We start from the raw sequence: 27,440 nt of genomic DNA, 5'->3' as shown, positions 1-27,440 counted from the left end.
GAGTTGGAAGGGGCTGTGCAGGCTGCCCACCAGCCCTCCCTGAGACTGGCCCAGGGCAGAGGTGCCATGCAGGTCATTCTCTGGCATTCAGTAGGGCCAGCCAGGGGCAATGGTGGCTGCATGGCACTGTCAGTGGCTGCTCCTTGGGGGTGGTGGGAGCTGCATAGTAACCAGCAGTTGCTCCCCAAGGCAGGCAGATGTGGCAGGCGGCTGTGCTGCCAGCCAACAGCTGTTCTCTGGGGCTGGGGCACTTGCTGTCCCCCCCTTGGTCATTCATGAGTAAAACCGTCCCTGCTCCCACAGTTCTCCCTTTCCATTTGATGTGAAACAGTCACATTCCATGTACATCCCATTGTCCTGGCATGGACACACAATGACCCTGCTTTAAGTTATGACAATAGAAAGCTGCATGCCAAATTTAGTGGTCCTCACTTTTACCATATAGAGGAGTTTTTCAACAAATGGGCTCACAGACGGATGGATAGACAGACACACATTTCTAAAATATATAGTAAGAAAGAAAAAAATAGGGGAGTGCGCTAAATACTTGCCATTATCAGTGATTGTTCAAAGATTTCTATTACAAACTATCGCAGATAAATTCTGCCTAGATGCCAGGTGTGGACACAAAAATTAGTGTAGCTAATGTTAGAGATATTCTGCCTAGATCTGCTTAGCTCAAACGTATTCCTCAATAACGCTGGCAAAGAAAACAATTTAAGGCAAGAAGAGGCTACTATAATCATTAAGTCTGAGTTCATGTGTAATACAAGCCAGAAAACTTCACACAGTGATTCTTGGACACACCTATTAAAAAAATACCACTGCACGCCACACTATGTTTAGTTTCAAAATCAGTAATTTTTGTTTCTATATAAGCACATTTTATTTCTAAAACTACATTTTAGTAACCTCCAGAAACTGATCAATAGTCTGCAAGGGCCAAGGGAGGAATCAACCATGAAAATCCTATTAGTGGTAATGAAAGATTCTTAAAACAAAAATCTAAACAGTGATCTACACATTCATATTAAGGATTTAAAAGCACAAGAATCCATGTATTTCAGTAGTTAGTACAGTGTAGGTGAAAATCACCATTTAGCAGGAGATAGCTATGAGGCAGGCATATTGGTATAAATTAATGGCAGTCTGATCCTTAATTTTAAGTGAGGAATGTCAAAAGTAAGTCAAATCTTTGTCACTAAAGTGCACTTTGTGTTCATAATTCTCAAATAGAAGGCAATATACCATGAGTGCACAAAATACTACAGAAAACAATATTATAAATACTGGTGGAAATAATAAGAATTGACAAAAACGTGTGTGCACGAGACTCTCAAACTTTACAGATACTTTCCTGAGTAAGAGAATCTTGCAGTATGCAGTAACAAATTTATAAAATCCTATTAATTAATGTGATAATAGCATGCTGTGTGCATCCAAATATCGATTATTCTTTTTTTAAAAGGGTGAATTGTTGACTCAACCGACCTTTGAAATAATTAAAGTGGAGGGTGGAATTCTATACTCTGCAGTTGCTAACAGTATTTGCATCAACAGGACTAAAAACTTTTTCATTTGATTCTCTGATAGGAATTGGAAGTATTTTATTACTTTTGGTTTGTGTATCAATTTTTGTACCTCATTTACCTTATAGTTCAATTTTGTATTTTTATTTCATATTTATTGCTTTCGAATTATTTTTTTTTAATACCTATCTTGCTTTGCTGCTAATTTCCATCTCCATTCCAAAGAAAGTTAATGCTAATAACAAGCACATACTAATTATTTTAAGTTTTTCCATGTATAATTCCTAAGTGGTCAGATTTTGGGGGGTAAAAGTTGTTAGCAGGCAAGGTAAATTGACACTTTGACAACTTCATCCTGGAGCAAGTCCCTGTTCAGCTTCTGAATACAGGAATCTCGGTCTCTATAACAACCTCTATGGACACACAACAAAACACTTGCGTTTCCAGGAGACATTTTAATGTATGAACCAACAGGTTATATTAATATGTGCAATGTTTTATGGTGAGTGTGGCAGAGAAACTTCCCCACAAGGTTTCACAAGGAACCTTCTTTATTCTTCTAAGAGGTTAAAACAAAAAACAAAACAAAAACATCTAAAACTAAGCCTCTTAATTTTGTATCTACTGTACATATATAGAAAGCGCAAACAACTCAGTAACAACTTGTGCCAATTACATTATTTCCATAAAAAGAAAAAAAAAAGCACATAATCACATTTGTCAAAACTGGTGTTTTGGGAGAGAGGGGTTTAATCTAAATGTAGAATTGTATCCAACTGCAATATAGTTCCAGCCAACAAGATGCCCCCAAACGACACCTATATCATTCATTTTAAACAGCGCTACACCTGATTCACTAAATACACAAGAAGCAACTTGTACAGGTGTGCTTGAAGCAGGTGAAGACAATCCTTGTGTAGCTGCAATGTATTGAGATACTTATTTCTCGGTGGAAAAAGCCCTCTTCATGAGTGGCGGTGGTGCTTTGCCAACATCAAACATCATTTCCAAAGGAGGGTTATTGAGACAGCACCAGTCAGGTATACGACCTGTCTGACTGTAATATTCCTTGGAAACTGAACGGCTTCCAAGAATGTCCTGAAGAGCTCCAAAAATGGCTCCTACATTGTAAAACAAAATTAAATGGCACCTTAGTTCTCATCACACTAAATTTCTTTCTCCCTACCAATTTTCAACCAAGGCAGAAACAAAAAACTGAAGATACTAGGTCTACGCACTTTCCCTCTTATTTTATTGCTTCATTTCACACCCTTCATAAGTGACTGAATAAAAGACTCTCATGGGCTTTATTGCCAATAGTTACTTGCACAGGCCTTCCCCTGAAGCTATAACTCCAAGTGCTTCAAACAGATGCCACTAATTCCATTGTTAAATGAAATTCCCCCAGAAACTAAGAGCTATGGGAATCTGCTAGCATGGCAAAACATGCACAAGAGTTATGTTTGCGCAGGCGTGTGGAAAAGCAAGTCTACATTCCTGATACGGAGCTGCAGACGGGCTGATAAAACACACAATATCAAACATTGGCAGTTCTATGGCACTCTATTTCAACCAGTGTTAAAAATTTATTTCTCTTACATTCTACTCTAGTTATGCACAAGGCTTTGTTTATTATCTGAAAGAGATTATACATTCAAAAATTGGCAGAAGAAATCCTTTTAGCCTCACAGAATCACCATGAAGCACTTCTCTTAACCCTTCTCTTTCCCAGATTCACAACACCGCATCCAAAATCCAACACAGAGCCTGAATATTCTGTGTCTACAGCAGATATCTGGGTTGTGCAATGGAGTTAGCAGTCCTTGCCCAGCTCATGATTGGCAGCTGCTCAGTCAATAACTGTCCCCCACTTCTTTTTAGGGGGATCAGAGTCTTCTTCATTTGCACTCAGCTCTGACCAAGGGCATAACCGCTTCCTGGCTGGCTGATGGGAAGAAGTGGCCGGAGCTACCAATATAGCAATTAGAAGCCCTAGCCCACTGTGGTTCCACAGGCCCAGTGTTGACACCTCACTGCCACCTGGAGAGGAGCCAGAAAGAGTCTGACCCACAGCAAATGACAGCCCTGTTCAGCAAGTCTGTGCTTTGGATGTTAGTTACTTTGCTGCTACCACCACATGGCAGGAATGGTGAACTGCCACCTGAAGCAACAATTTCTGTCTTACACACCACTTCAAATTTGATACTGATGCTTTTCAATGATCTGCTACTCTATGTCATGAGTGGGGCAAATCTCTTGCCTACCAAAAATCCATGAGGCAGCTTTGCTCCATGGGCTTTGACAAGAGGCACAAAGAGCTCAGATGCAGTTTACATTTAGCAACTGTCGGGAGAACTATTGTTATTTGCTCCTTTCAAATCTCATTGCAGAATCTGCTTTTCATTTCCTACCTCTAATGTCCAAGTCATTCTTACCTCCCAGCCAAGCCACACAATTGGGTTTGGCAGGTGGAGTGTGAATCCTGAAGGTCTTAGTGGCAAGAACTTCTTTGTATTTTGGTTTATCGACCAGATACCTAATTTCAGCCATTAATCTGTGTAGGAATCCTGGCAACATAGCAGTGCCGCCAATAACTACTAAGTTTTCAGCCAGCTGCTTCCTGGTGTCTATGGGGCACTGGTACAAAAGAAAATTGAAAATGTTTAAATGAAATTACATACACAGCATTCAAAACATGTCAGAAATTTAGCTCCTCTCCCTTTATCAAGTAACACTGGTACATATTTCTGTTAACATAAGCATAGGACAATGCACACTATTTTTATGGGGCTGCTACCCCTCACAAGGTGTCCCACGCTGTAGTGACTTTCTTCTCTAGTAGAAAACTGAATGACTTACCCTTCCAAAATCATTTCTTGCTTAGGTTAGAGGGAATCACTTCAGAACAATGTAATTTGATCTCTCTCTGTCCCTCTAAACCAAGAAACAAAGAACCCAAACCACTGGGAATTATTTAATGGGATCAGTTTTTATAACAAGGTGAGCCCTAACTTGAAATAATTATCTTAAAATATCTAAGTTAATTGCCCTAGCAAAGAATTACTCCTCTGCAATAGGGATGTTTAGCTCAGTAACTGCAATGTATCATATAGTTGATACAATTTGTACTGACTATAAGATTAGTCAATAGAATTACTATGCAGAGTCGAAGCAAGGATAGCTTTGAGAGCCACCTACACTCCAGCTCTGTATTTTCAATGTAGTAAGAGCCTTACTACATTTAAAATGCAGAGGCGCAGCATCCACACAAGCCAGGACTGCTTGGTCTTGGCTCATGCTGAGTCCAGCAGCCCCTGTTCGCAGCAGACAACCCTGGGTTGGTGCTGGAGCAGCCTCTGTTCACGGTGGCCAGGGCTGGCCGTAAGCAAGGGTTGGAGAAGAGGCAAGGGGAGGGAAGCAGAGGCAGCAAGGGGGGTGGCACCACAGAGAGCACAGGGCACGCGGGGACTCGAGCAGTCCTGCTTGCCCCGTGTTCCCACTGCAGTGCTTCAGTCTTTGAAATGTAGCAAGAGCCCCATAGGGTTCAAAGGCTGAAGCACCGCAGTGGGAACCAGCACAAGTAGGGATTGTTTTAGTCCCCCTCGCACCATTTCCCTCCTGTGCCTCTGCCTCCCATGCCTCCCAGCACCGGCTCCTGCTCCCCCCGCCTTGCTGCCTCCTTCCCCCTTGCTTATTCTTATCGGAGAGTCGACTAATCGCTTACATCCCTAATCTGCAAACTTTGGTTCAGACAATGTATTTGTAACTCCAGAAATGCATCTTTAAAGTATACATCAAATAAAATGTAGTTTACATTTATACTGGTCAAACTCATATTTCCCTATCTGAGCAAAGACATTTATTCTTGTGATTGGATATTACACCTCAAGAGAATTTCCAAGCCCAAATAAAAGACCTTAAACAAGGAGGAGCAATAAAAATGCAAACACCACTTGAATAATAACATATAATTTTCAAGAGGCCGCAATATACTGTTATTTCTCATCTTCTTTAAGCCAATCATGAGCCTGATTCCGAGAACTCTTACCACACGTTTCGTCCATACTTACAATCAGTGGAACTACCTCAGGGAATGACAGTTTATAAAACCAAACACTATGCAAGGCTGCAGCAATTCACTCAACTATTTATAATGGTAGAGATACCTGAATAAGTGCATCCAGGATTAAAGTGGCAACTGATTTCTCTTCATTATCTTGCTCAAACAGTATTTCAACAACCGAATCTCTGTTGACGAGACAAAACAAACAGAGAGCATTAGTAACAAACAACAATATACCAGCATGGGGGTCACTGTTTCCTTGTGTTCCCCCAACTGTTTGTTTACACATATTGTCTCTCATATTACACTAAAGTCTTTAAACTCTTTGGACCAGGGACAGGTGTGGGGATTTTGTTTTCTAGGGATTTTCTTTGGTTACATGTCAGTTCAGCACTTAGCACAATGAGGTCCTGGTGAATGATTATGGCCTCCTGGTGGTACCCCAGGCTATTATTCTATTGCAACATTTTAGGGACCTGAGATTACAAAATCAAAGTGCATTCATGCCCCTAACACATTACTTTAACAAAACTATAAAATAATAAATCATTTTAGTTACAGTATTTCTAACCTGATGGATCCAACCACATGCAGAATCTTCTCTCCATCTAGAGGATAGTCTACATCTGGAGGTGGTGAAGGACGCTAAAAAAAACAAAACATCACACACATATCATCTAAAAGGCAAAAAAGCTTTCTTTCCACTTCAAAGAAGAGGGGAAACATTTACTCTCTACCTACCTCGGCACTGCCATCCACGTTGAACTTTGCTGCCTGGATTTTCAGCCCACGTTGGAGATCACTCACAAAACAAGTGCGGACTTTATAAAAGAAAAAAAATATAAGGGCTTCGTTTTAGATGTCTTAACTTACCATTGCCTATAAGAAGCCTCAACACAGCTTGTGACTTTTATCCATTTACTTAACATACCTGGGACCAGATTTTAAATTTTTGTGTGTGCTTGATATTGCTACTTGCTGTGAAATGCTCTGACACGGTCATGATCAGAGCTTAGATTCTGGTTGGAATGCAGAACTCTAAAAGAAGTAGCATTCATACCACAACTATGCTGCAATAGGGAGGATTTTCTTCTTCAGGAACTAAATAGATCTAAAGTCAATGGAGTGTTATCAACCTGCCTTTTTGTTACCAGGAGGTAGCAAGAAATAGTGTACTGCCTTTGAATTTACAATTCCAGTCTTGCATCCCACCATCTCAAATTGGATATTGCTGTTTTGTAAATGGTCTGCCATTACGTGGTGGCCTTTATCTCCTGTCCTCCAAAACTACAGAAGGCATGTATGAGCAAAATTCCATTTGTAAATTTAATATAACAAAAATCATCATTCCACTAAATAACATCTTATTTCTTGTTAAAAACAATTGGGTGGGAAAAAAATGCATCCAACCAGTATGCTGCATTTGTGTCCATAATTTTAAAAAGCCATTTCCATAAATTGGTTACATTTGATAAAATATTAGCAGTGTTTAAAAGGTATGTGGTATCTTAAGCTAACAAGGTGGTTTGCCCTGGACATGTGGATCTTCCATCCTAGTTTGACCCAACAGGTAGATGCCATTTCTGTTAAGACTGGTTGATAATAAGCAATGGAAAACATTTCTTAAATTCATCAACTATTTTTATTTTCTATTAATTGAGTTGTAAAGTGCTTTGGGAATGAACTGCATATGAAGTACTATAGAGGAGTTAGAAAACTGTATAGTGAAGAATGCCCAATTTTTGAAGTATAAATTTATTAAGTTGAGTAATGTTTCATACTGGATGAAATATCCAAAATACCTTTTACATGCCATTTTCAATTTTGGTGACGATACCATATTATGTGGCAAACACAGAACATGTTTGGTTAAATCATTTAAGCAAAAACAAACTAATGATTTAAGTCAGAATTTCTCAGCAACAGTTTTCTTTTTGACCAGAAGCAACATCCACAATCTGTGGAAATGAAAACATCTATTAAACCCAGGTAGGATACAGACTGCATGTTTCTATAAATAGTCATCAGTAAAAAAAACAGGAGTATTTAAAAATTTAACACCAAATTAACCTAAACTGCTGCTGGATGGATAAACAAAACCACCCAAAACCTTTATGTTGTGTTTATATGCAAAACACAACAACATTTAGCTATATCTGGACCAACGTCTCAAGTCAAACTTCCAAAGACGAATGCAATATGAAATGCAGAGCACCTCCAATATGTCCAGTACATAAGCAGAAAAAAAGGATTTCTTGAAGTAAAAAGTTTTACCTTTTATATCCTCTACAATGTCTTCTGGAACTGAACCTAAAAACAGTTAATAGTTTAGTACAGATCTTCATTATGTAAAAACAGAACTTGCAGAATCCAACCAATAATTGAAGAAATGTGAATTCTGTACAGAAATTGAACAATAACTTCAGAAGATTTTCTAGAAATAAGCAACTATACTCTCAAGTAAGAAATCCTCATGAAAAAGAGAGCTAGTCTTATATTTGGAAACAACGTAACGTGCTCCTCTCACATCCAAAATGTAATGGACAATGAATACAGCACTAACTTTATTTCAAACTAGCTAATGGTTAAGAGTAGCGTGTCATGACAGTAACATACTAATTAATTTTATGTGTGGGTGGGAGGAAATGTGGAAGAAGGATCATGTTAAACCAGGGAGAGAAAAATTAATTTATTATTTCTGGTGTTTAGAAGCACAAAAGTAAGAGGGGTTAACTAACCCAACTTACACAGTATAATTACTAAGACGGAACACAATTATGTTACATCAGAATTATATCTTACCCATAACTGATGGGAGTCTTTGTCCTTTAGCTACTCCTGTGTCAACAGCGCATTGCTCCAACAACTGATTCGCCAACTCTCTGAAATGTTGTAAATTTAAAAAGTTTATGACAAGGAATAGGTTCCAATCCTATGTATTTGCACCATGCTGGCACTAGTTTTTACCTCCTTCAGTCACACTTTCTCTTAGATAAAGACTGAAATAAATCAAATTTCTAAACTTATTTCCACAATTCCCATAAAATCTCCATGGCCACAACACATTTACAACTTTGGGGTGGTCACACAACAGAGGTTATAATCCAATTTAACTATATTGACTAAAAATTAATTTTCACAATCAAATGACATCATAAATTTACTGAATCATCTTGGATGCATAATTGTAAACTTACTTGTGAATTGCCTTTCCTCCTAGGGGAAGAGCACCCCAGCAACTCAAAATTGGGATCCCCTCATATATCTACAAGCATCTTAGGAAATCACACTATATGATAAAGTATTTTCCATCTAAAGACTCAGAGACTGAAGGCATTATTCTTCTTCCTTTCCCAGCATCACTTATAAATATTCCCAATAATTAATTCTGTCCAGAACTCTTACTACTGTGTAGAAAGTGAGGAACACAGAACTGTCAAGCATTAGAGCACAGATTACATCTGTTCCTCTCCCATCCTTTTCAAAGAGCATAGGTTTAGGGATTCTCATGCAGCAAACCAGGATATTGCAATATTCCCCACTCTAAAATAGCAAACAAAAATACTATGATCAAAACTGAAGTGCTGGTCTATCCCTATTCTTGTCTACTATATGTCAAGTCTATAATAAAATCAGCCAAAAACTGTAACCAGAAGTCGATAAAGATTTGATTTCTGGATATTATTCAAGGATACAGGCAGCACCAGACTTTCTGCATAGCCACAGTCTAAAACCATGGCAGAATTAATTCCAAGTGTCAAAAGAGACATCAGGTGACTTGGGGCAAACAACACGGAAGGAACCTGTAATGAGACCAAAACAATTAAATAAATTCTGTGGAAGAAAATATGAAGGTTTATAATGTTAATTGCCTACCAATTTCATAATGAAGACTGAACAATCAGGTACTTAGTTGCCTAGTTTTAATTCAGGATTTAATCTAATATGATGATGGCCAACTAAATAAAGCAGCATACTCAAATTCATTCCCAATATGTTAATCACGACACTAGGTCCACATATATGCTTAATAACACTGAACAGTAACAGAGGGTTGTTAAGAAAAACAAGTATTATGTATGGAATATAGCTTCGGTCACATCATAGTTGACTATTGAAGAGATATGTTAGGCCTTCAGAACTTGTTCATCTTGGCCTCTGAGGATAGAACAAGAAGCAATGGGCTTAAACTACAGCAAGGGAGGTTTAGGTTGGACATTAGGAAAAAGTTCCTAACTGTCACGGTAGTCAAACACTGGAATAAATTGCCCAGGGAGGCTGCGGAATCCCCATCTCTGGACATATTTAAAAGTAGGTTAGATAAATGTCTATCAGGGATGGTCTAGACAGTATTTGGTCCTGCCATGAGGGCAGGGGACTGGACTCGATGACCACTCGAGGTCCCTTCCAGTCCTAGTATTCTATGATTCTATGAACATGCTGCAAAGACATGAAGCGGTGAACAAAGGAGAGAAAAACAAGTTTAGATGTATGGCCAGTGGGATCACACTTTCTGCTGTACAATGATTAAAAGCCAATATAGGAAGTGTTACAGTCTCAGAGCAAATCAACAACTCTCTTGGCCACAAGGATCACACTGCAATATAGGTAAGGAAGAGGAAACTCTAAATGAAAAGGAGCAGTTCATGCCATATAGCTAGATAACAGCCCTAGCCTTGTTCTAGAAATCATACAGTTAGGCTGGTGAAAGCCTCATTAGCAAATACTCTCCTCTGAACTTTGGGAGAAATTAAAAGTAGTTCCATAAAGCCTTTACAGTACTTACTGGCAACACTATGGTGTCATTAGATTAAAGATAACAATGTTGACCTTGTATCAAATATCACATTATTTGGAACACCAAAAACCGTGGCTCTAAATGTGAGACTCACTTTGGCTGGCTATCAACAGGTTTGTTAGCATAGAACCTGGCCTCAAAACTGAAGTATGAACAACTCCCCATCACCAGTCATTTTGGATAATGTTTAAAGCAGTTCTATGCTAAGTTCATTATCTATCATCCTCAGCTTGCAAAGTAATCAAAATAAAAGGCATTTCTCTCTCCTCTTTCTTAACTTTCTGGAAAGAAATTAGAAAATCCACTCACACTGTTCATCAAATTTAAGGTGGAAAAAAGATTAAGCATAACCAGGAAGGAATTATACAGACAATTAATCTATGACAGTTTAAGATTAGTTATAAAATTAGGCTGGGGAGGCAAACTACTTATTTGCATAGCCTTTAATAAAAAATCATAACTATCAGATCTATCTGAACTGAAAGTTTATAGAATCACCTTGCAAGGTGTTTTCCATTGACACTTGGCTAAGAATTAGTTTTAAGGATAAGTCCAATCTAATGAAAAGACTGATCATGTGAAGGGCATACATATCAGATAAGGTTCTTATCTAAGTGAATACAGAGAGAGCTGAGGTCACGTGCCAGGCAAAGATACTGGCTTATGGTAAAAAGAAAAATTAAGATTTGTGCTGAGAGCGCGCATTTAGAAATGTTTAAATATAGATTCAAGTTTCTGGCAGTGCTTGGTGGGGATTATTGGTCCTATTAAAAATTAGATGTGAGCTATTTTTTGCCAAGCACGAGCAAAAAAAAAACCTGTATGTAATTCTTGCTAATATATGGTATTTAGATAACTGCTATTTAAAGGAGTCAAGAAAAAAATCCCATTGATCTCTACACTTCTCTGTCATTTTCTTCTGACTTTCATTCCTTTCCCCTTTATCCCCACTCCATTGTTCATTCTCACATGTGCGAACTATAGCAATGGCCACTAGTACTGTTGCTAAGAGCCAACTTGATTATTCTACATATCATACATGACAGATGGTATTCACCCAGGAGTTCTGAAGCAACTCAAATATGAAACTGCACTACTACTAATGGTGGTATGTAACCTACCACTTAAATCAGCCTCTGTACCAGATGACTGCAGGATATAAACACTGATTTTTTTAAAAAAAGGCTCCAGAAGTGATCCTGGCAAATGTAGGCCAGTAAGCCTAACTTCATATCAGGCAAACTGGCTGAAACCATAGTAAAGAACAGAATTATCAGATGCATAGATGAACACAATATGTTGGGGAAGAGTCAACATAGCTTTTTGTGCAGCGAAATCATGGCTCACAAATCTATTAGAATTTGTTGATGGGGTCAACAAACATGTGCACAAGGATGATCCAGTCGATACAGTGTACAGGCAGTCCCCGACTTACGTGGATCCGACTTACGTCGGATCCCTAGATACGAACGGGGTGAGGCAACTCCCGCACATGCGCAGCAGCATTCCCGGGGCTCGCTCACCTGGGTCCTAGGATCCTCCTCCTCCTCCGGCCGGCTCCGACTGGGGTCCCGGAGAGCTGCCGGGCAGAGGAAAAGTGCCTCCCCCTGCCAGCAACAGGCTGCCCCCTCCCCTGAGCAACAGGCTGCCGAACAGACAAAAGCAGCCTCTCTGCCCCTCCTCCCCTCTATACATGCCGGGCTCCCGGAGCGCAGCAGCGTCCCCGGGGCTCGCTCACCTGGGTCCTAGAATCCACCTCCTCCTCCTCTTCGGCCGGCTCCAACTGGCCTCTGCCTGCAGCAGCTGGCCACAGGGACAGGGATCCCGCAGAGCTGCCGGGCAGAGGAGAAGTGCCTCCCCACGCCCGCTGTCCCCCCCCCCCCCCCCCCCCCCCCCCCCGCGGCCTCGCATCCTGCACCCCTCCCCCCTTCCCCCTGCCAGCAACAGGCTGCCGAACAGCAGACAAAAGCAGCCTCTCCGCCCCTCCTCCCCCTATACATGCTGGGCTCCCTGGGCAAACAAAGACTCCACCAAAACAAACAAAGTGCTGGCCTCATTGTGTTAGCAAAAAAAGGACCCTCCTCCTAGAACCCTGGGTGGTGTGTGGAAATAAAGCTATTAGCTCAAAGCATGGTGCAGAGCTGTTTGGTATTTGATGAGTTACTCCTTTAGTCCTGAGTTTGTCACAGGGACAGAAATAGATGTGAAATCTTCTGAGCAGGGGAACAGACAGCAAAACAAACATTAGAGGGGAGTTAACCTTTCCCTATGCTATCCAAAACTAAAAAAAATGTTTGGCTAGAGTTTACCCTACAATATGTACCAGTTCCGACTTACATACAAATTCAACTTAAGAACAAACCTACAGTCCCTATATTGTATGTAACCCGGGGACTGCCTGTAGTTGCACTTTCAGAAAGCATTGATAAGGTCCCTCACCAAAGGCTCTAAAGCAAAGTAGGCAGTTAGGAGGACCTTCCCTCCTATCTCCTGAACCAGTAACTGGTTTAAAGACAGGAAGCAAAAAGGTAGGAATAAGTATTTTTACAGCTGAGAGAAGTAAATAGTGGGGTCCCCTAAAGCTTGTACTGAGGCCAGTGTTGCTCAATATATTCATAAGTGATCTGAAAAAGGTAGTAAACAGTGATGTGTCAAAGTTTGCAGATGATACAAGAATATTCAAGATAATTAACTCCAAAGCAGACTGCAAAGAGTTACAAAAGTATCTCACAAAACAGAATGGGCAACAAAATGGAAGATTAAATTTAATGCTGATAAATGCCAAGTAATGCACATTGGACAGCATAACCCCAATGGGATCTAAATTAGCTGTTACCACTCAAAAGCAATGGGATCTAAATTAGCAGTTACCACTCAAGAAAGATCTCAGAGTAATTTTGGATAGTTCTCTGAAAACATCTACTCACTGCAGTAGCAGTCACAAAATCAAACAGAATATGTTGGAATCATTAGGAAAGAGATAGATAATAAGAAAGAACATATCAGAATGCCATTATATTAATCTGTGGTATGCTCAAACCTAAATATTGGTACAGTTTTGGTCACCCCATCTAATATAAAGATATATTAGACCTTGAAAAAGTACAGAGAAAGGCAACAAAAATAATTAGGGACATAGAGTAGCTTCTTTCTGAGGAAAAAAGACTGCTGTTGTTCAGTTTGGAAAGAGATGACAAAGGGGAGATATGATAGAAAGCTATAAAACCATGAATGGTGTGGAGAAGGTGAAGAAGAAAATGTTATTCACACAATACAAGAACCAGCGATCACCCAATGAAATTATGCAACTGCATATTCTGCTCATGGTGTCCTTAAACCGCAGACTGCCAGAAGCTGGGCTTGGATGACTGGGGATCAATCATTTGACAACTTCGCCTATTCTCTTTATTCCCAAAGATCTGGTACCAGCCACCGTCAGAAGACTGGATGGACTCCTGGGCTAGATGAACGACTGGTCTGACACCATATACCCGTTACTATGCACCCAATGAAGAAAATGAATGCTAATAGTTATGTAATACACATACCTCAAAATACTTGAAAAGAACTCTAGTGAGTGTCTCTCGGAAATGTGAGGGGCATAGTACAGATTCCACTATTACAACACGGCGGTCTCTGGGATTCACCAGTAGATGTCTGGAAAACAGCACATATATTGATGAAGAAGCATAAACGGAGACTACAGGTTGAACCTCTCTAGTCTGGTGCCCTCAGGACCTGACCGATGCCAAAGCAGAGTTTGCTGAACCAAGGGAGGTCAATATTGTCTAGCAACATTACCAACACTTCCACTGCTTACTCAGCTCATAGAAGAAGATTAGGGGTAAATTAAAGCTAAATAACAGCAAAGAACACTGAGAGCCAGGACTGGTGGCTGTAAACAAACTTTATGGGACCACAGAAAACTCGGCCATACCCATGAAAGTGCACATGTGGCTAACCAAAATCAAGCTAGACCACGGATGTTGCCAGAACAGAGAGGATCAGCCTGTAGTATGATAAATGTAAGTGTTTCTTATAGACCTGATACTGTCTTTCGCGTTTTGTAACTACAGATTGGACCTCCCTGGTCCAGCACCATTGGGATATGACTGTTCCCGGATGAGGGATTTTGCTGGACCAGGGGAGGTCATTTCTGACCTCCCTTGCCAGCAGCTCCCTCCAGCCCTGACCTCCCCCCCTCTCACTGGTCCCTGCTGCTCTGACAGTCCCTGCTGCCTTACTGGGCAGTAGAGATGTAAACAACTAGTCGAGTAGTCAACATACTAGTTGACTAGTCGTTCCCCCCCACCTTGCTGTGTCTATCAGAAAGAGGCAGTGGGGGAGGGGAGGAGAGAAGTGGGAACTTCAAAGCAGTAGTGCCATGTGGAGCCCGGGGCCAGACCGTGCTGCCGGTTTGAAACAACATGTACAAACTGGGGAGTCTCCAGGCTGCACGTGGCATTTCAAAGCAGCAGTGCCGCATGAAGCCCGGGGCCAGTGGGGGAGTCCCCAGCTGACCTTGGGCTCTATGAAGGGCTGCTGCTCTGAAATGCCACGGGGAGCATGGGGATCGTAGGGAACAGCCCCACTGGCCCTGTGCTCCCTGCAGTGCTTTCGCCTTTGAAGTGTAGCAACAGCCCTGGGGTGGTTCCTAACTTTAAAGGCGGAGCCGCCCTTATCAACTAATCAAATAGTCGATGCAAACTGCATCGACTATTCAATGAGTCAATTAATTGAAATGTAACATGCCTACTGGGCAGCCCCATTGCCTCTGCTCGCCAGGCTTTTGCTGCAGCACCCAGCAGCCCCACCGCCTCCATGCGCACCAGGCTCTTGCTGCCACACCAGGCTCTCACTGCAGTGCCTGGCTCCTGCTGTCGTGCTGGGCAGCTCTGCAGCCTCTGCACACCCAGCTCCCGCTGCCCTACTGGGCAGCCCCACTATCATGCTTGGGGCTCCCACTGCCATACTGGGAAGCCCTGCTGGCGTGCGTCAGGTTTCCGCTGTTGTGCCAGCCTGCAGGCCTCGCAGGTACTGCTCTCCACCATGACGCTCTGGTCCTGGAACATCCGCAGCCCTGCCGGACCACAGAGTTTTGCCAGACAAGAGAATCCCAGTTAAGAGACTTTCAACCTGTACTTATTTTGAAATCTAATTCAGTCAAAATCATAATAAATAAAATAATAATAAATAAAAAACGTGCACTTAGCCTCTTCCAGCCCATATTTCAATGCATCTTACAGTGAAGCTTCACAACATTCAGGGAGATAGGGATTATCCCAGATTTACAGATCAGGAACGGCATTATCCCAGATTTACAGATCAGGAACGGCGGTACAGTCTTATCTAAGTATATTGGTCTGTGTGCAGGCAAACCCATGATGACTTGTCCAATGCCACAGTGTATTCATGGAAGACCTAAAAATATGACCCAGATCTCCTATCCCACAATCCTGTGCTTTAACCTCTAGCCCATCATCCCTGACAAGATTAAAAGTAAAAGGGGAATAATTTGCATTTTTTCAAAACAATGCTAAAACATCTTCTAGGAAGTATCCCCAGCATGTCAGAGTCTTTGGGTCTGAAACAGAACAGCACTGGGGCTATGTCTACACTGCATAATTATTTTGGAATAAGCTATTCCAGAAGAAATACTCCGCAATTGCTTATTTCAAAATAGAGCATCTACGCTACAGGGAAGCCTGGAAATTAATCCAAGACAGGCTCCCCTAATGTGGACGCACTACCTCAATTTAGAGCCCCAGGAAGCAGTGGGGAGTAAATACTGTGAATGGCCTGGGAAAGGAGTTATTTTGAAATAGCTGCAGTGGAGTGTCCACACTACTGCTATTCTGAAATAGCTACTTCAGAAGAGGTGTTATTCCTCATAGAATGAGGTTAACAAACGCCAAAATAAGCTGCCCCTTATTTCAAAATAACGGGCTAACTGTGTAGACACTCGCATAGTTATTTTGGAATAACGGACGTTACTCCAAAATAACTCTGCTGTGTAGACATACCCTGGGAGAGGACAGAAAGAAAACTCAATGATGCTGGAGAGAGTAAAGCAGTGAAGTCCAGTAACAAAAGTAACATTTGTCCACAAGAGGTGTCAAGTAATTCTGCATGTGGATATGAGTGAGGCATAAAAGTACCAAATCTAAGTTCAGGAAGACAGTTACATCAAGAGAAAAAAAAACATTTAAAGTTTATTTATATTAACCTGACAGTATGTTTTATTCCAGTAAAAAAAAAAGATAAACCTACAGAATTCAGGGATCCTAACAGGCACATTATAAATCTCAGACTTTGAACATTTGGATCCATGCTTCCAAATGCTTGTTCATATCGGGCCTGTTGTTTCCTTTTACTTCAACCAACTTTGGATCTGTCCTATGAGAAGCCCAACTGAAATCACTGCAATTTCACTCAAGAACAATTAATTAATGGGTTCAAGCTATTTTTCACCATGTCACAGTTAACAGTCGTTTTGTTTATTGAAGTGTTTTTAAACAATAAAATGCATACCCAAAGCTCTAAGTGCTTATCACACATTAACAACACAATTACATTTCAGTAGCATCAAACAATTGTTTTAGTAAGAGCCCAGCCTCCTAGCTATCACCTTCCCAACCTTTTACTATTTAGGAAACCTAACCTCAGTCTTCTCCAAAACCCCTGTATCAAAACAAACTTCTTCTGAAGCGTGCTCAGACAAAAGCAGTTCACCAGAAAAAAATATCCGAGTGTTTCTTACCTGAAATACAGCATGTGAATAAATTCCTTCAGATATGAATACAGCTCTTCTGTGTTAATATTATACTGAACGACTTTGATAGGCTGCAGAAGTAAAAATTTCTATTAAAAAATATTATCCACAGCCCGTATACAATTCAAAATATATTTTTATTGATTTTAAGAAACACTTTTCCAATTTTTTATTTATTAATGTACATCACAAAATTACCCCACAAATTATTCAATGTGAATCAATATTGATTTTTTTTTCTTTAAAAACGTGTCTCAATTTTAATGCCAAGGAAAGGTGTCAAATTGACAATTCTGGAAACTTATATTCTCTACTAAGAGAAAAAGCATAGCACAGGCAGAGGCAATGTGCCTCAAAGCTGACCATGTGGTTATGTCTATACTCCAATTAAACAGCTGAGGCTCATCCATGTCAGATGAAGCAGTGTCATGTGATTTGGGCTGTGGGCTCTAACAGTGTTTCTCAACCAACGGTACAAGTACTCTTCGAGAGAAGTCTGGGGGGTACGTCAACACAACTAAAATTTGGAGAAAACTGAATTTCTGTTTTAAATTTTACAACGCTTTATTATTTTTGTACTTTTTACACCCAAAAATTTCGTCACCCACCCAGCTACGATTAAGTTGTTTAAACAAATGTGTTGCAATGGTAGAAAAAAAAATTGTGTATCTGAAAACTGTAGGTATGGGGGGTACTTTTTTTTTTTTAAGGGGTACTTTATATAAAAAAAAAGGTTGAGAAACATTGGGCTATAACACTGCTGTGAACATGCTGGAACTTAGGCTGGAGCTTAGGCTCAGGGACTCCCCTTTGCAAAGTCCCAGAGCCAGGCTTCATGCCATTTGTCTACCCCACTGGTTCTCAAAGTTTTTGGCCCATGGACCACCTGGTTCACTGCAAATCTTTCTGCAGACCACTAGTTGCTAATGGAAACTCACTGTTAATTACATCATTTTTGCTGAGCCATTTTGCTAATGCTACAGCTAGGGAGAACGGTTTAATTTAAATTATTAAACTGATTAAGCGTATTAACTTTCTCATGCTAATCAAACTTCATTTTAAATAAAGTAAAATATTAATTTATGTCAAACACAAAAGGTTCCCATGTTTTCTATATTTATGGTAGGGGTGGGGAACCTTTTCTGGGTTGGGGGCCACTGACCCACAGGAAAAATCAGTTGGGGACCACACAAGTGAGAAGCAAAAAAACTCCTCCAAAAACCCCCATCCCCACTGACGTCACCCCAAACTGAGACACATCACTACTCTGGTGCTCCAGCCTCATGAGGCAAGGGAAAGGGACAGGGACAGGGAGGACTGAGGTTAAGGGCTTCCCATAGGCCAGATTTACTTTTCTGGGGTTCTGGAATTAGTGGATTTTGTGGCCTCCCTTAGACTCTGGGGTGGGGACAAAAATGAGGGGTTCAATGTGCGGGGCAGGGCTACCAGCAAGTGGGATAGGGATGGGGGTGTAGGATCTGGGTGGGAAGTGGGATGCAGGAGGAGATGAGGTTGCAAGGTCTGGTGGGAGGTAGGGTGCAGAAGCAGGTTGGGAATAGGGTGTCTGGTCAGGGGGGAAGGAGCAAGAGCAAGGGAGGGTGCAGCGTGTGGCCAAGAAAGAAGGTGCAGGAGCAATGGTTGATGCAGGAGCAGGGTGGGGGTAGGTGTCTGGCCAAGGGGGGATGTGCAGAAGCAAAGAAGGGTGCAGGAGGGAGCTTCGGGTAGGGTGTCTGGCCAGCAAGGAATGTGCAGGAGAAAGGGAGGGTGCAGAGTGTGGCCAGGAGGGAGGGTGTAGGAGCAAGGGAAGGTGTAGGAGCAAGCTTGAGGTCTTACCGGGGGAGGAGGGTGAGTGAGGGGGGTTGGGATACAGGGGTCTGTACATGAGGCGTGATGCTTATTTGGCTTCATGCCCCTGTTGCTCCCATTGGCAGGTGGTTTGTAGAGAGCTGCTCCCTTGTAAGACTGCACTACTGGTAGCAGGAGCTGCTCCTATAATATATTGCTACCAGAAGTAGCATAATCCTATAGTCTTTTGTTTCTAAACAGAAAACCAAATATTTAGACTTGCTACCTGTTTTCAGTGCTGGGGGGCTCTTCTGTTATCCTCTGTACTGACTTTGTGTTTATGGCAACCCCAATAGCACCTTGTCAGCATAGGAAATCCTGAGATTCCAGATAGTTTTTTGCAGTGGTATAGAGCAAGCCAGGAGGTGGGGTGCATTGGGCACAATGCAATACAGAAACATTTCTCAATTTACACCAGCTCTTTGGTGAGGGGAGAAGGTGGGGGACAGAGTCCCCTAGTAATCCTACTCCTTCTGGCTGTACCCCCCTGACCTCCAGGGGAGACAGGCAGCCCCCTTCCCTGGCTTCTAGAGGAGCCCTGCTCTCCACAGCTGCCCTACAGAGCAGCCTCCCTGCCTCAGAAATGCAGCCGCTCAGCAGTGCAGGCAGAAGGCAGGATGGGCAGGTCCCATGGGGAAAAGGCCTCTGGGCTCCTCTGTATGCTTCCCAGCCGCGCCGTGCAATGGCGCCATCCCTGCCGCTTCCAGGGCTTCTTTAGTGGCCAGTGCGGCATCTCCCCTGGACAGTACCTGGAGGATTTTTTTTTGTAAACATGTAACCACTGGAATTTTCAGCAGCTTTCATTTGTAAGTAATATTAATGGAGAGAAAGAAAGTTTCTGAGGATTAACAATTTACTGTGAGGAATTTATAGTCCAAAGCACAACAGATAGAATATTAATACCCAGAAAACAAGATCATTATTGCCCTACTAACTTACCATATGGCACCAAGTTTCCAATTAAGGGATGTGTCCACTTTACCTTTCATTTGAACAAGCCAGTTAACTTTATGTTTTTTTATACAACAGAACCATAATTGTCCTCAATATGAGGTCAATTTTTATAGCAACTGATTATGGCCTCTTAATAGGAACAACTAAGATATAATTCATGGTCTGCTGTGATAGAGGAAATAATTATACAATTTCTGTGATGCCTGAACATACATATTTAAAGTACTTCTTACAAGTAAAAATGTAACACAAATAACCTGAATCAGTTAATCTTTCTCAATAGTATATTTTTAAAAGTGTTACCTTAGGAATGTCAGGTTTCTTTATTTCACTAGGAATAATGCATCTTGGTCCTGTTTCTCCTGCAAAACCACATCTAAAGAAAAAAAAATCAAGTTAACTAATCACATATATAAACAATGAGCAGCCCTATTGTAACACAGGGACAAATATATTAGGTTATACGTTTTTGTGAGTAAAACCCATTTAATCAGATGAGTTGGAATGGGAATTACAAAATCCAGAGATTTCATCACTGGACCCAACCACATCAGTCACCAAATCAGAAGCTCATTTAACTGCACATCCATTAATGTGAGCTATGCCACCAAATGTCAGCAATGCCACACTTCAATATATATTTGTCAAACTAGACAGTCCCTACAACTGTGGTGGAATGAGAAGCACTGGGCGGTGTTCCCCATCCCCAGAACCACTGCGATATGGACAGCAGCACAGAGCTAGGTGAGGGGGGCAGGGCAGGGCTAGTGCTGGGGAGGCCCCTCTGGAAGGTAAGCTAGTAGTGGGGGGACATGGGGGCAGGGCTGGCACTGGGGAGGGCAGGCTAATATTGGGGGCTGGCACTGAGGGTCTGAGGGCTGGCACTGGGGGTCTGAGGGCAGGAGGCTGACACTGGGGGGGGTGCAGGGGACTCTGGGGTCAGTGGCTGGCACTGGAGGGGTGGGGGATTCTAGGGGTTATGGCTGGCACTGAGAGCTCTGGGGGCTGGTCTTCTGGCGAACCAGTAATGTTTTATTTGCATATTTGCACATTCTTTGTTTGCATAATTAATATGGACATATGCAAATAGCATGTTACCAGTCAGCCAAAAGTTTAGTGATAGAAATGTAGCCGTGTTAGTCTGGGGTAGTTGAAGCAAAATGCAGGACAATGTAGCACTTTAAAGACTAACAAGATGGTTTATTAGATGATGAGCTTTCGTGGGCCAGACCCACTTCCTCAGATCAAATAGTGGAAGAAAGTAGTCACAACCATATATACCAAAGGATACAATTTAAAAAAATGAACAAATATGAAAAGGACAAATCACATTGCAGAACAGAAGGAGGATGCGGGGGGGTGGGAAGGGGGAGGAAGGAAGGTAAGTGTCTGTGAATTGCTGATATTAAAGGTAGGGAGAGTGGGATGTTTGTGAGTTAATGGTATTACAGGTGATAATTGGGGAAACTGTCTTGATAATGGGTGAGAAAGTTCAAAGACTTGTTAAGTCCTTGTCGGTAAGTGTCGAATTTTAACATGAATGACAGTTCAGAGGATTCCCTTTCAAGTGCAGATGTAAAAGGTCTTTGTAGCAGAATGCAGGTGGCTAAGTCATTTAGAGAGTGTCCTTTCTGGTTAAAGTGGCAAGAAACTGTTTTCTCTTTGTGATCTTGTCTAATATCTGTTTTGTGGGCATTAATCCTTTGGCGAAGTGTCTGAGATGTTTGTCCAATGTACATAGCAGACGGACACTTTCGGCACATGATAGCGTAGATTATATTTCTGGATGCGCAGGAATATGTGTTCTTGATCTTATAACTCACTTGGTTAGGTCCAATAATGGTATCAGCAGAATGAATATGTGGACAAAGCTGGCAACGGGGTTTGTTGCAAGGGAAGGTACCAGGGTTGGTATTAGTGTGGTATGTCCTGTGGTGGTTGGTAAGAATCATCTTGAGGTTAGGTGGTTGTCTATAGGAGACTATGGGTCTGTCTCCCAGAGCCTCTTTGAGTATGGTATCCTGTTCCAATATAGGCTGTAGTTTCTTGATAATGTGTTGGACAGGTTTAAGTTGGGGGTTGTAGGTGATGACAAGTGGTGTTCTATTGTTGGTTTTCTTGGGTCTGTCTTGAAGTAGATGGTTTCTAGGTATTCGTCTGGCTCTTTCAATTTGCTTTTTTGTTTCTCTGGGTGGGTAGTTGAGATTTATAAATGCTTGGTAGAGATCCTGAAGCTTCTGGTCTCTGTCAGTGGGGTTAGAGCAGATGCGGTTGTATCGAAGGGCTTGGCTATAGACGATGGATCGTGTGGTGTGTTCTGGATGGGAGCTGGATGCATGTAGGTAACTGTATGAGTCAGTGGGTTTTCTGTAGAGAGTGGTGTCTAATTTTCCATTGTTGATTTGTACGGTGGTGTCCAGGAAGTGGATCTCTCGTGTAGAATGGTCCAGGCTGAGGTTGATGGTGGGGTGTAGGTTGTTGAAATCTCTGTGGAATATCTCCAGTGTTTCTTGGCCATGTGTCCAGATCATAAAGATGTCATCGATGTACCGTAGGTAGAGGAGGGGTGAAAGGGGACGGGAGTTGAGGAAACGTTGTTCTAGGTCAGCCATAAAGATGTTAGCATACTGTGGGGCCATGCGTGTACCCATGGCTGTGCCGCTGATCTGGAGGTATAAGTTGTTCTCAAACCGGAAATAATTGTGGGTGAGAACAAAGTTACATAGGTCTGCTATCAGGTTGGCAGTAGTGTCCTCTGGGATAGTGTTTCTAATTGCTTGTAATCCGTCTTCATGTGGGATGTTGGTATATAGAGCTTCTACATCCATGGTGGCAAGGATGGTATTATTGGGGAGGTTATCGATGTTTTGTAATTTCCTTAGGAAGTCAGTAGTGTCTCGGAGATAGCTGGGGGTATTGGCTACTCGGGAACAAATCCTCACAGAATCACCTTCTGACCCCCGACCAGGATTGTTCTATCTACTTCCCAAGATCCATAAACCTGGGCACCCCGGACGTCCCATCATCTCTGGTATTGGCACGCTCACTACTGGTCTATCCAGCTATGTAGACACTCTTCTCAAACCCTTCGTAACCAATACCCCCAGCTATCTCCGAGACACTACTGACTTCCTAAGGAAATTACAAAACATCGATAACCTCCCCAATAATACCATCCTTGCCACCATGGATGTAGAAGCTCTATATACCAACATCCCACATGAAGACGGATTACAAGCAATTAGAAACACTATCCCAGAGGACACTACTGCCAACCTGATAGCAGACCTATGTAACTTTGTTCTCACCCACAATTATTTCCGGTTTGAGAACAACTTATACCTCCAGATCAGCGGCACAGCCATGGGTACACGCATGGCCCCACAGTATGCTAACATCTTTATGGCTGACCTAGAACAACGTTTCCTCAACTCCCGTCCCCTTTCACCCCTCCTCTACCTACGGTACATCGATGACATCTTTATGATCTGGACACATGGCCAAGAAACACTGGAGATATTCCACAGAGATTTCAACAACCTACACCCCACCATCAACCTCAGCCTGGACCATTCTACACGAGAGATCCACTTCCTGGACACCACCGTACAAATCAACAATGGAAAATTAGACACCACTCTCTACAGAAAACCCACTGACTCATACAGTTACCTACATGCATCCAGCTCCCATCCAGAACACACCACACGATCCATCGTCTATAGCCAAGCCCTTCGATACAACCGCATCTGCTCTAACCCCACTGACAGAGACCAGAAGCTTCAGGATCTCTACCAAGCATTTATAAATCTCAACTACCCACCCAGAGAAACAAAAAAGCAAATTGAAAGAGCCAGACGAATACCTAGAAACCATCTACTTCAAGACAGACCCAAGAAAACCAACAATAGAACACCACTTGTCATCACCTACAACCCCCAACTTAAACCTGTCCAACACATTATCAAGAAACTACAGCCTATATTGGAACAGGATACCATACTCAAAGAGGCTCTGGGAGACAGACCCATAGTCTCCTATAGACAACCACCTAACCTCAAGATGATTCTTACCAACCACCACAGGACATACCACACTAATACCAACCCTGGTACCTTCCCTTGCAACAAACCCCGTTGCCAGCTTTGTCCACATATTCATTCTGCTGATACCATTATTGGACCTAACCAAGTGAGTTATAAGATCAAGAACACATATTCCTGCGCATCCAGAAATATAATCTACGCTATCATGTGCCGAAAGTGTCCGTCTGCTATGTACATTGGACAAACATCTCAGACACTTCGCCAAAGGATTAATGCCCACAAAACAGATATTAGACAAGATCACAAAGAGAAAACAGTTTCTTGCCACTTTAACCAGAAAGGACACTCTCTAAATGACTTAGCCACCTGCATTCTGCTACAAAGACCTTTTACATCTGCACTTGAAAGGGAATCCTCTGAACTGTCATTCATGTTAAAATTCGACACTTACCGACAAGGACTTAACAAGTCTTTGAACTTTCTCACCCATTATCAAGACAGTTTCCCCAATTATCACCTGTAATACCATTAACTCACAAACATCCCACTCTCCCTACCTTTAATATCAGCAATTCACAGACACTTACCTTCCTTCCTCCCCCTTCCCACCCCCCCGCATCCTCCTTCTGTTCTGCAATGTGATTTGTCCTTTTCATATTTGTTCATTTTTTTAAATTGTATCCTTTGGTATATATGGTTGTGACTACTTTCTTCCACTATTTGATCTGAGGAAGTGGGTCTGGCCCACGAAAGCTCATCATCTAATAAACCATCTTGTTAGTCTTTAAAGTGCTACATTGTCCTGCATTTAGCCAAAAGTTTATGATTGGGTTTGCCAGTTCCCACGATCGAAAAGGTCGGGAATCACTGACCTAGAGTATAGGTGTCAAATACAAAACTGTAAATTTATGAAGTTTGTCAATATGTTAATTCCAAAATAAATCAGACATATTGGAAAGCTAAATTAATTGAATAATGACCATTTTCTATTGAACTATTCACTATTTAGAACAGCAGTGGTTGAAACAACTGAATCCACTTTAGGGTCCAAGCTACTGACTATAGACACAACTTTGCTCCCTGTGAAGCCAGTGGAAATTTTGCCATTGACTTCTGCAGGAAGAGGATAAAGTATGGTGATAATATTAGTCTCCTTTGTAAAGTGCTTTGAGATCTGCTGTATAAAAACTAGGGATGTAAACAGGTAACCAGTTAACCAATGGCATATTAGGGTGCATTGGAAGGAGCATTTCCAGCAGATCTAAAGAAGTGATTATTCCCCTTTATTCGGCATTGATGAGGCCACATCTGGAGTATTGTGTCCAGTTCTGGGCCCCCCCTCCCCCATAGAAAGCATGTGGACACACTGGAGAAGGTCCAGGAGAGGGCAACCAAAATGATTAGGGGGCTAGAGTACATGACCTACAAGGAAAGGCTGAGGGATTTGGGCTTAGTTAGTCTGCAGAAGAGAAGAGTGAAGGGGGATTTGACAGCAGCCTTCAATTTCCAGAAGGGAGGTTCCAAAGAGGATGGAGAGAGGCTGTTCTCAGTAGTAAGGGATGGCAGAACAAGAAGCAATGGTCTCAAGTTACAGAGGCAGAGGTCTAGGTTGGATACAGTAATTCCTCACTTAACACATGCCCACTTAACATGTTTTTGCGATGGCACGATTTTTTTTTTAGGGAATATTTTTCAAACACAACCCCGTCCCCGCAATAACATGATTTTCCTTAGGGCCGGCCGGTGGCCGGCAGCTGCACAAGGCTTCCCCTGCCTCCCTGCAAAGCAGCAGAGGTTTGCTGCTCACAACACCGTTCCCCGGTGACCCTCTCTGGACAGATGCCTTGCATCCAGCCAGAGGGGGTCACCAGGGAACTGCGCGGTGAGCGGCAAACCTCCGCCGCTTTGTAAGGAGGCAGAGGAAGCCCCGCGCAGCTGCCGGTGACCAGCCAGCTGGGGAAACCCAGCCGCCGACTGCAAGCCCCCTCCCCTATCTTTTCAATGGGAAAATTGACCCCGCATAACACGTTTTCACTTAGCATGATCATTTTCTGAAACGTATCTTCCGTGTTAAATGAGGAATTACTGTATCAGGAAAAACTATTTCACTAGGAGGGTAGTGAAGTACTGGAATGGTTACCTAGGGAGATGGTGGAATCTCCATTTCTAGAGGTTTTTTTTTGAGACCCAGCTTGACAAAGTCCTGGCTGGGGTGATTTAGTTGGGGTTGGTCCTGCTTTGGGCAGTGGGCTGGACTCAATGACCTCCTAAGGTCTCTTCCAGCCCCATGATTCTATGACTACATAATTAACTGATAGGCTTGGGCTTATTGATTATCTAGTTGATTACACACATTACCCTACTCCTTGCTGTATCAGAAGCAGCAAGGGGGGAGGAGAGCAGGAGCCAATGCTAGTGAGGAGCTGGCTTAAATCTGGCTCCCCATGAACATTGGATCTGTTCCTCTCCCCACCTCTGATATAGAGGCAGTAGTGCAGACGGTGAGGGGGGTAGGCTCCCCTTGCTTATCAGCTCCCCATGACCTTCCAACTCCACCTTACTGCCTCCAATGGGATGGAGGGGCAGGCAGGAGCCAGTGCTTAAAAGCTGGTTCCCCCCAGCACCAGCTCCCCAGGAGCGAGGCCAGGAGTGCACCGGCTGCTGGCCCTGCCTCTAGGGATTATCGAATCGTCCTGTAACCACTAAGATTTCACACAGTTACACGACTATTCAATTACACGCTATCTAACACCCCTACTTTCCCTAGCAAACAGGAGATTGAAGCCAATACTGGGAGCCTTCCAGCCAGTCCAGGAGGGTTGGCAGCCCTCAGGTAATATCTTTTGTTGGTCGGAGCTATGTTGGTAAAAAAGACAAGCTTTCAAATCTGCAGAAAGCTCTTTCAGGTCCCATTCCCTGACTCAGTCATGTAAAGGCCTGAAAGAACCATTAGGAGCATCTAGTCTGACGCCGACAGGCCAAGCAACCCCCTCCCGTCAGTCTCGGCATCCAGCCCCCCAGAGGCATCCAGCCCTCACGAGAGTCCGGCTGCCCACCGAGGGCCAGGCCTCCTCATGCCGCGGGGCAGCGCCGCTGAGCCGTCCCGACAGCGACAGACCAGCCGGGCATCCTGGCCGCGCACCAAGGCCCGGCATGTCGCGACAGGGCGGCGCTGTCGCGGATGCAGCGGCCGCTCCCCCGCCGCCCCCTCCCCATGGGCGTGGCGAGAGGCCGGGGGGTGTCGCCGGAGCCTGCCGGCCCACTCACTTGGTGAAGGATTCCCCCAGGTCCATCACCACCGCCGTCTTCTCCCCGCCGCTCCCCAGGCCCTCGTACAGCGGCATCGCCACCGGCTGCGGAGCCCAGCGCCCGGCTTCCCTCACAACAACGGGGGCCTTCCTCGCCGTACGGCGCAGGCCCGCGCGGCCAAGGG

At 42.9% G+C, this 27,440-nt stretch overlaps 2 protein-coding genes across 2 annotated transcripts in view; one reads left to right on the top strand and one right to left on the bottom strand.

Moving 5' to 3' along the window:
• The window catches only part of ARMH4 (armadillo like helical domain containing 4), a 158,781-nt gene that overhangs the window by 2,138 nt on the left and 129,203 nt on the right, over positions 1–27,440 (top strand). The window lies entirely within an intron of this gene.
• On the bottom strand, positions 2,063–27,440 carry ACTR10 (actin related protein 10). Its single transcript, XM_006135243.4, has 13 exons — positions 27,275–27,440; positions 20,265–20,337; positions 17,151–17,233; positions 13,939–14,047; positions 9,288–9,395; positions 8,790–8,857; positions 8,395–8,474; positions 7,867–7,902; positions 6,334–6,413; positions 6,164–6,237; positions 5,696–5,777; positions 3,965–4,166; positions 2,063–2,650 (listed from the first exon to the last, which is right to left on the bottom strand). Exons 1-13 carry the CDS (start codon positions 27,349–27,351, stop codon positions 2,469–2,471), a joined length of 1,254 nt encoding a protein of 417 aa, XP_006135305.1. The 5' UTR covers positions 27,352–27,440; the 3' UTR covers positions 2,063–2,468.

Source organism: Pelodiscus sinensis, chromosome 4 (genome assembly GCF_049634645.1).
Source record: "Pelodiscus sinensis isolate JC-2024 chromosome 4, ASM4963464v1, whole genome shotgun sequence".
Classification (NCBI taxonomy): Eukaryota; Metazoa; Chordata; order Testudines; family Trionychidae; genus Pelodiscus; species Pelodiscus sinensis.
This window is presented reverse-complemented; position numbering and strand designations above follow the sequence as displayed.

Bases quoted from the DNA above. Each gene is read 5' to 3' on its own strand.
- ACTR10 (XM_006135243.4), bottom strand. From the start codon at position 27,351: ATGCCGCTGTACGAGGGCCTGGGGAGCGGCGGGGAGAAGACGGCGGTG. The intron at 8,858-9,287 runs GTATCCTTGAAT...AGATGCTTGTAG, and splicing joins CAGAAAGTCTGGTGCTGCCT to ATATATGAGGGGATCCCAAT. The intron at 8,475-8,789 runs GTAAGTTTACAA...ACAACATTTCAG, and splicing joins GGAGGAAAGGCAATTCACAA to AGAGTTGGCGAATCAGTTGT.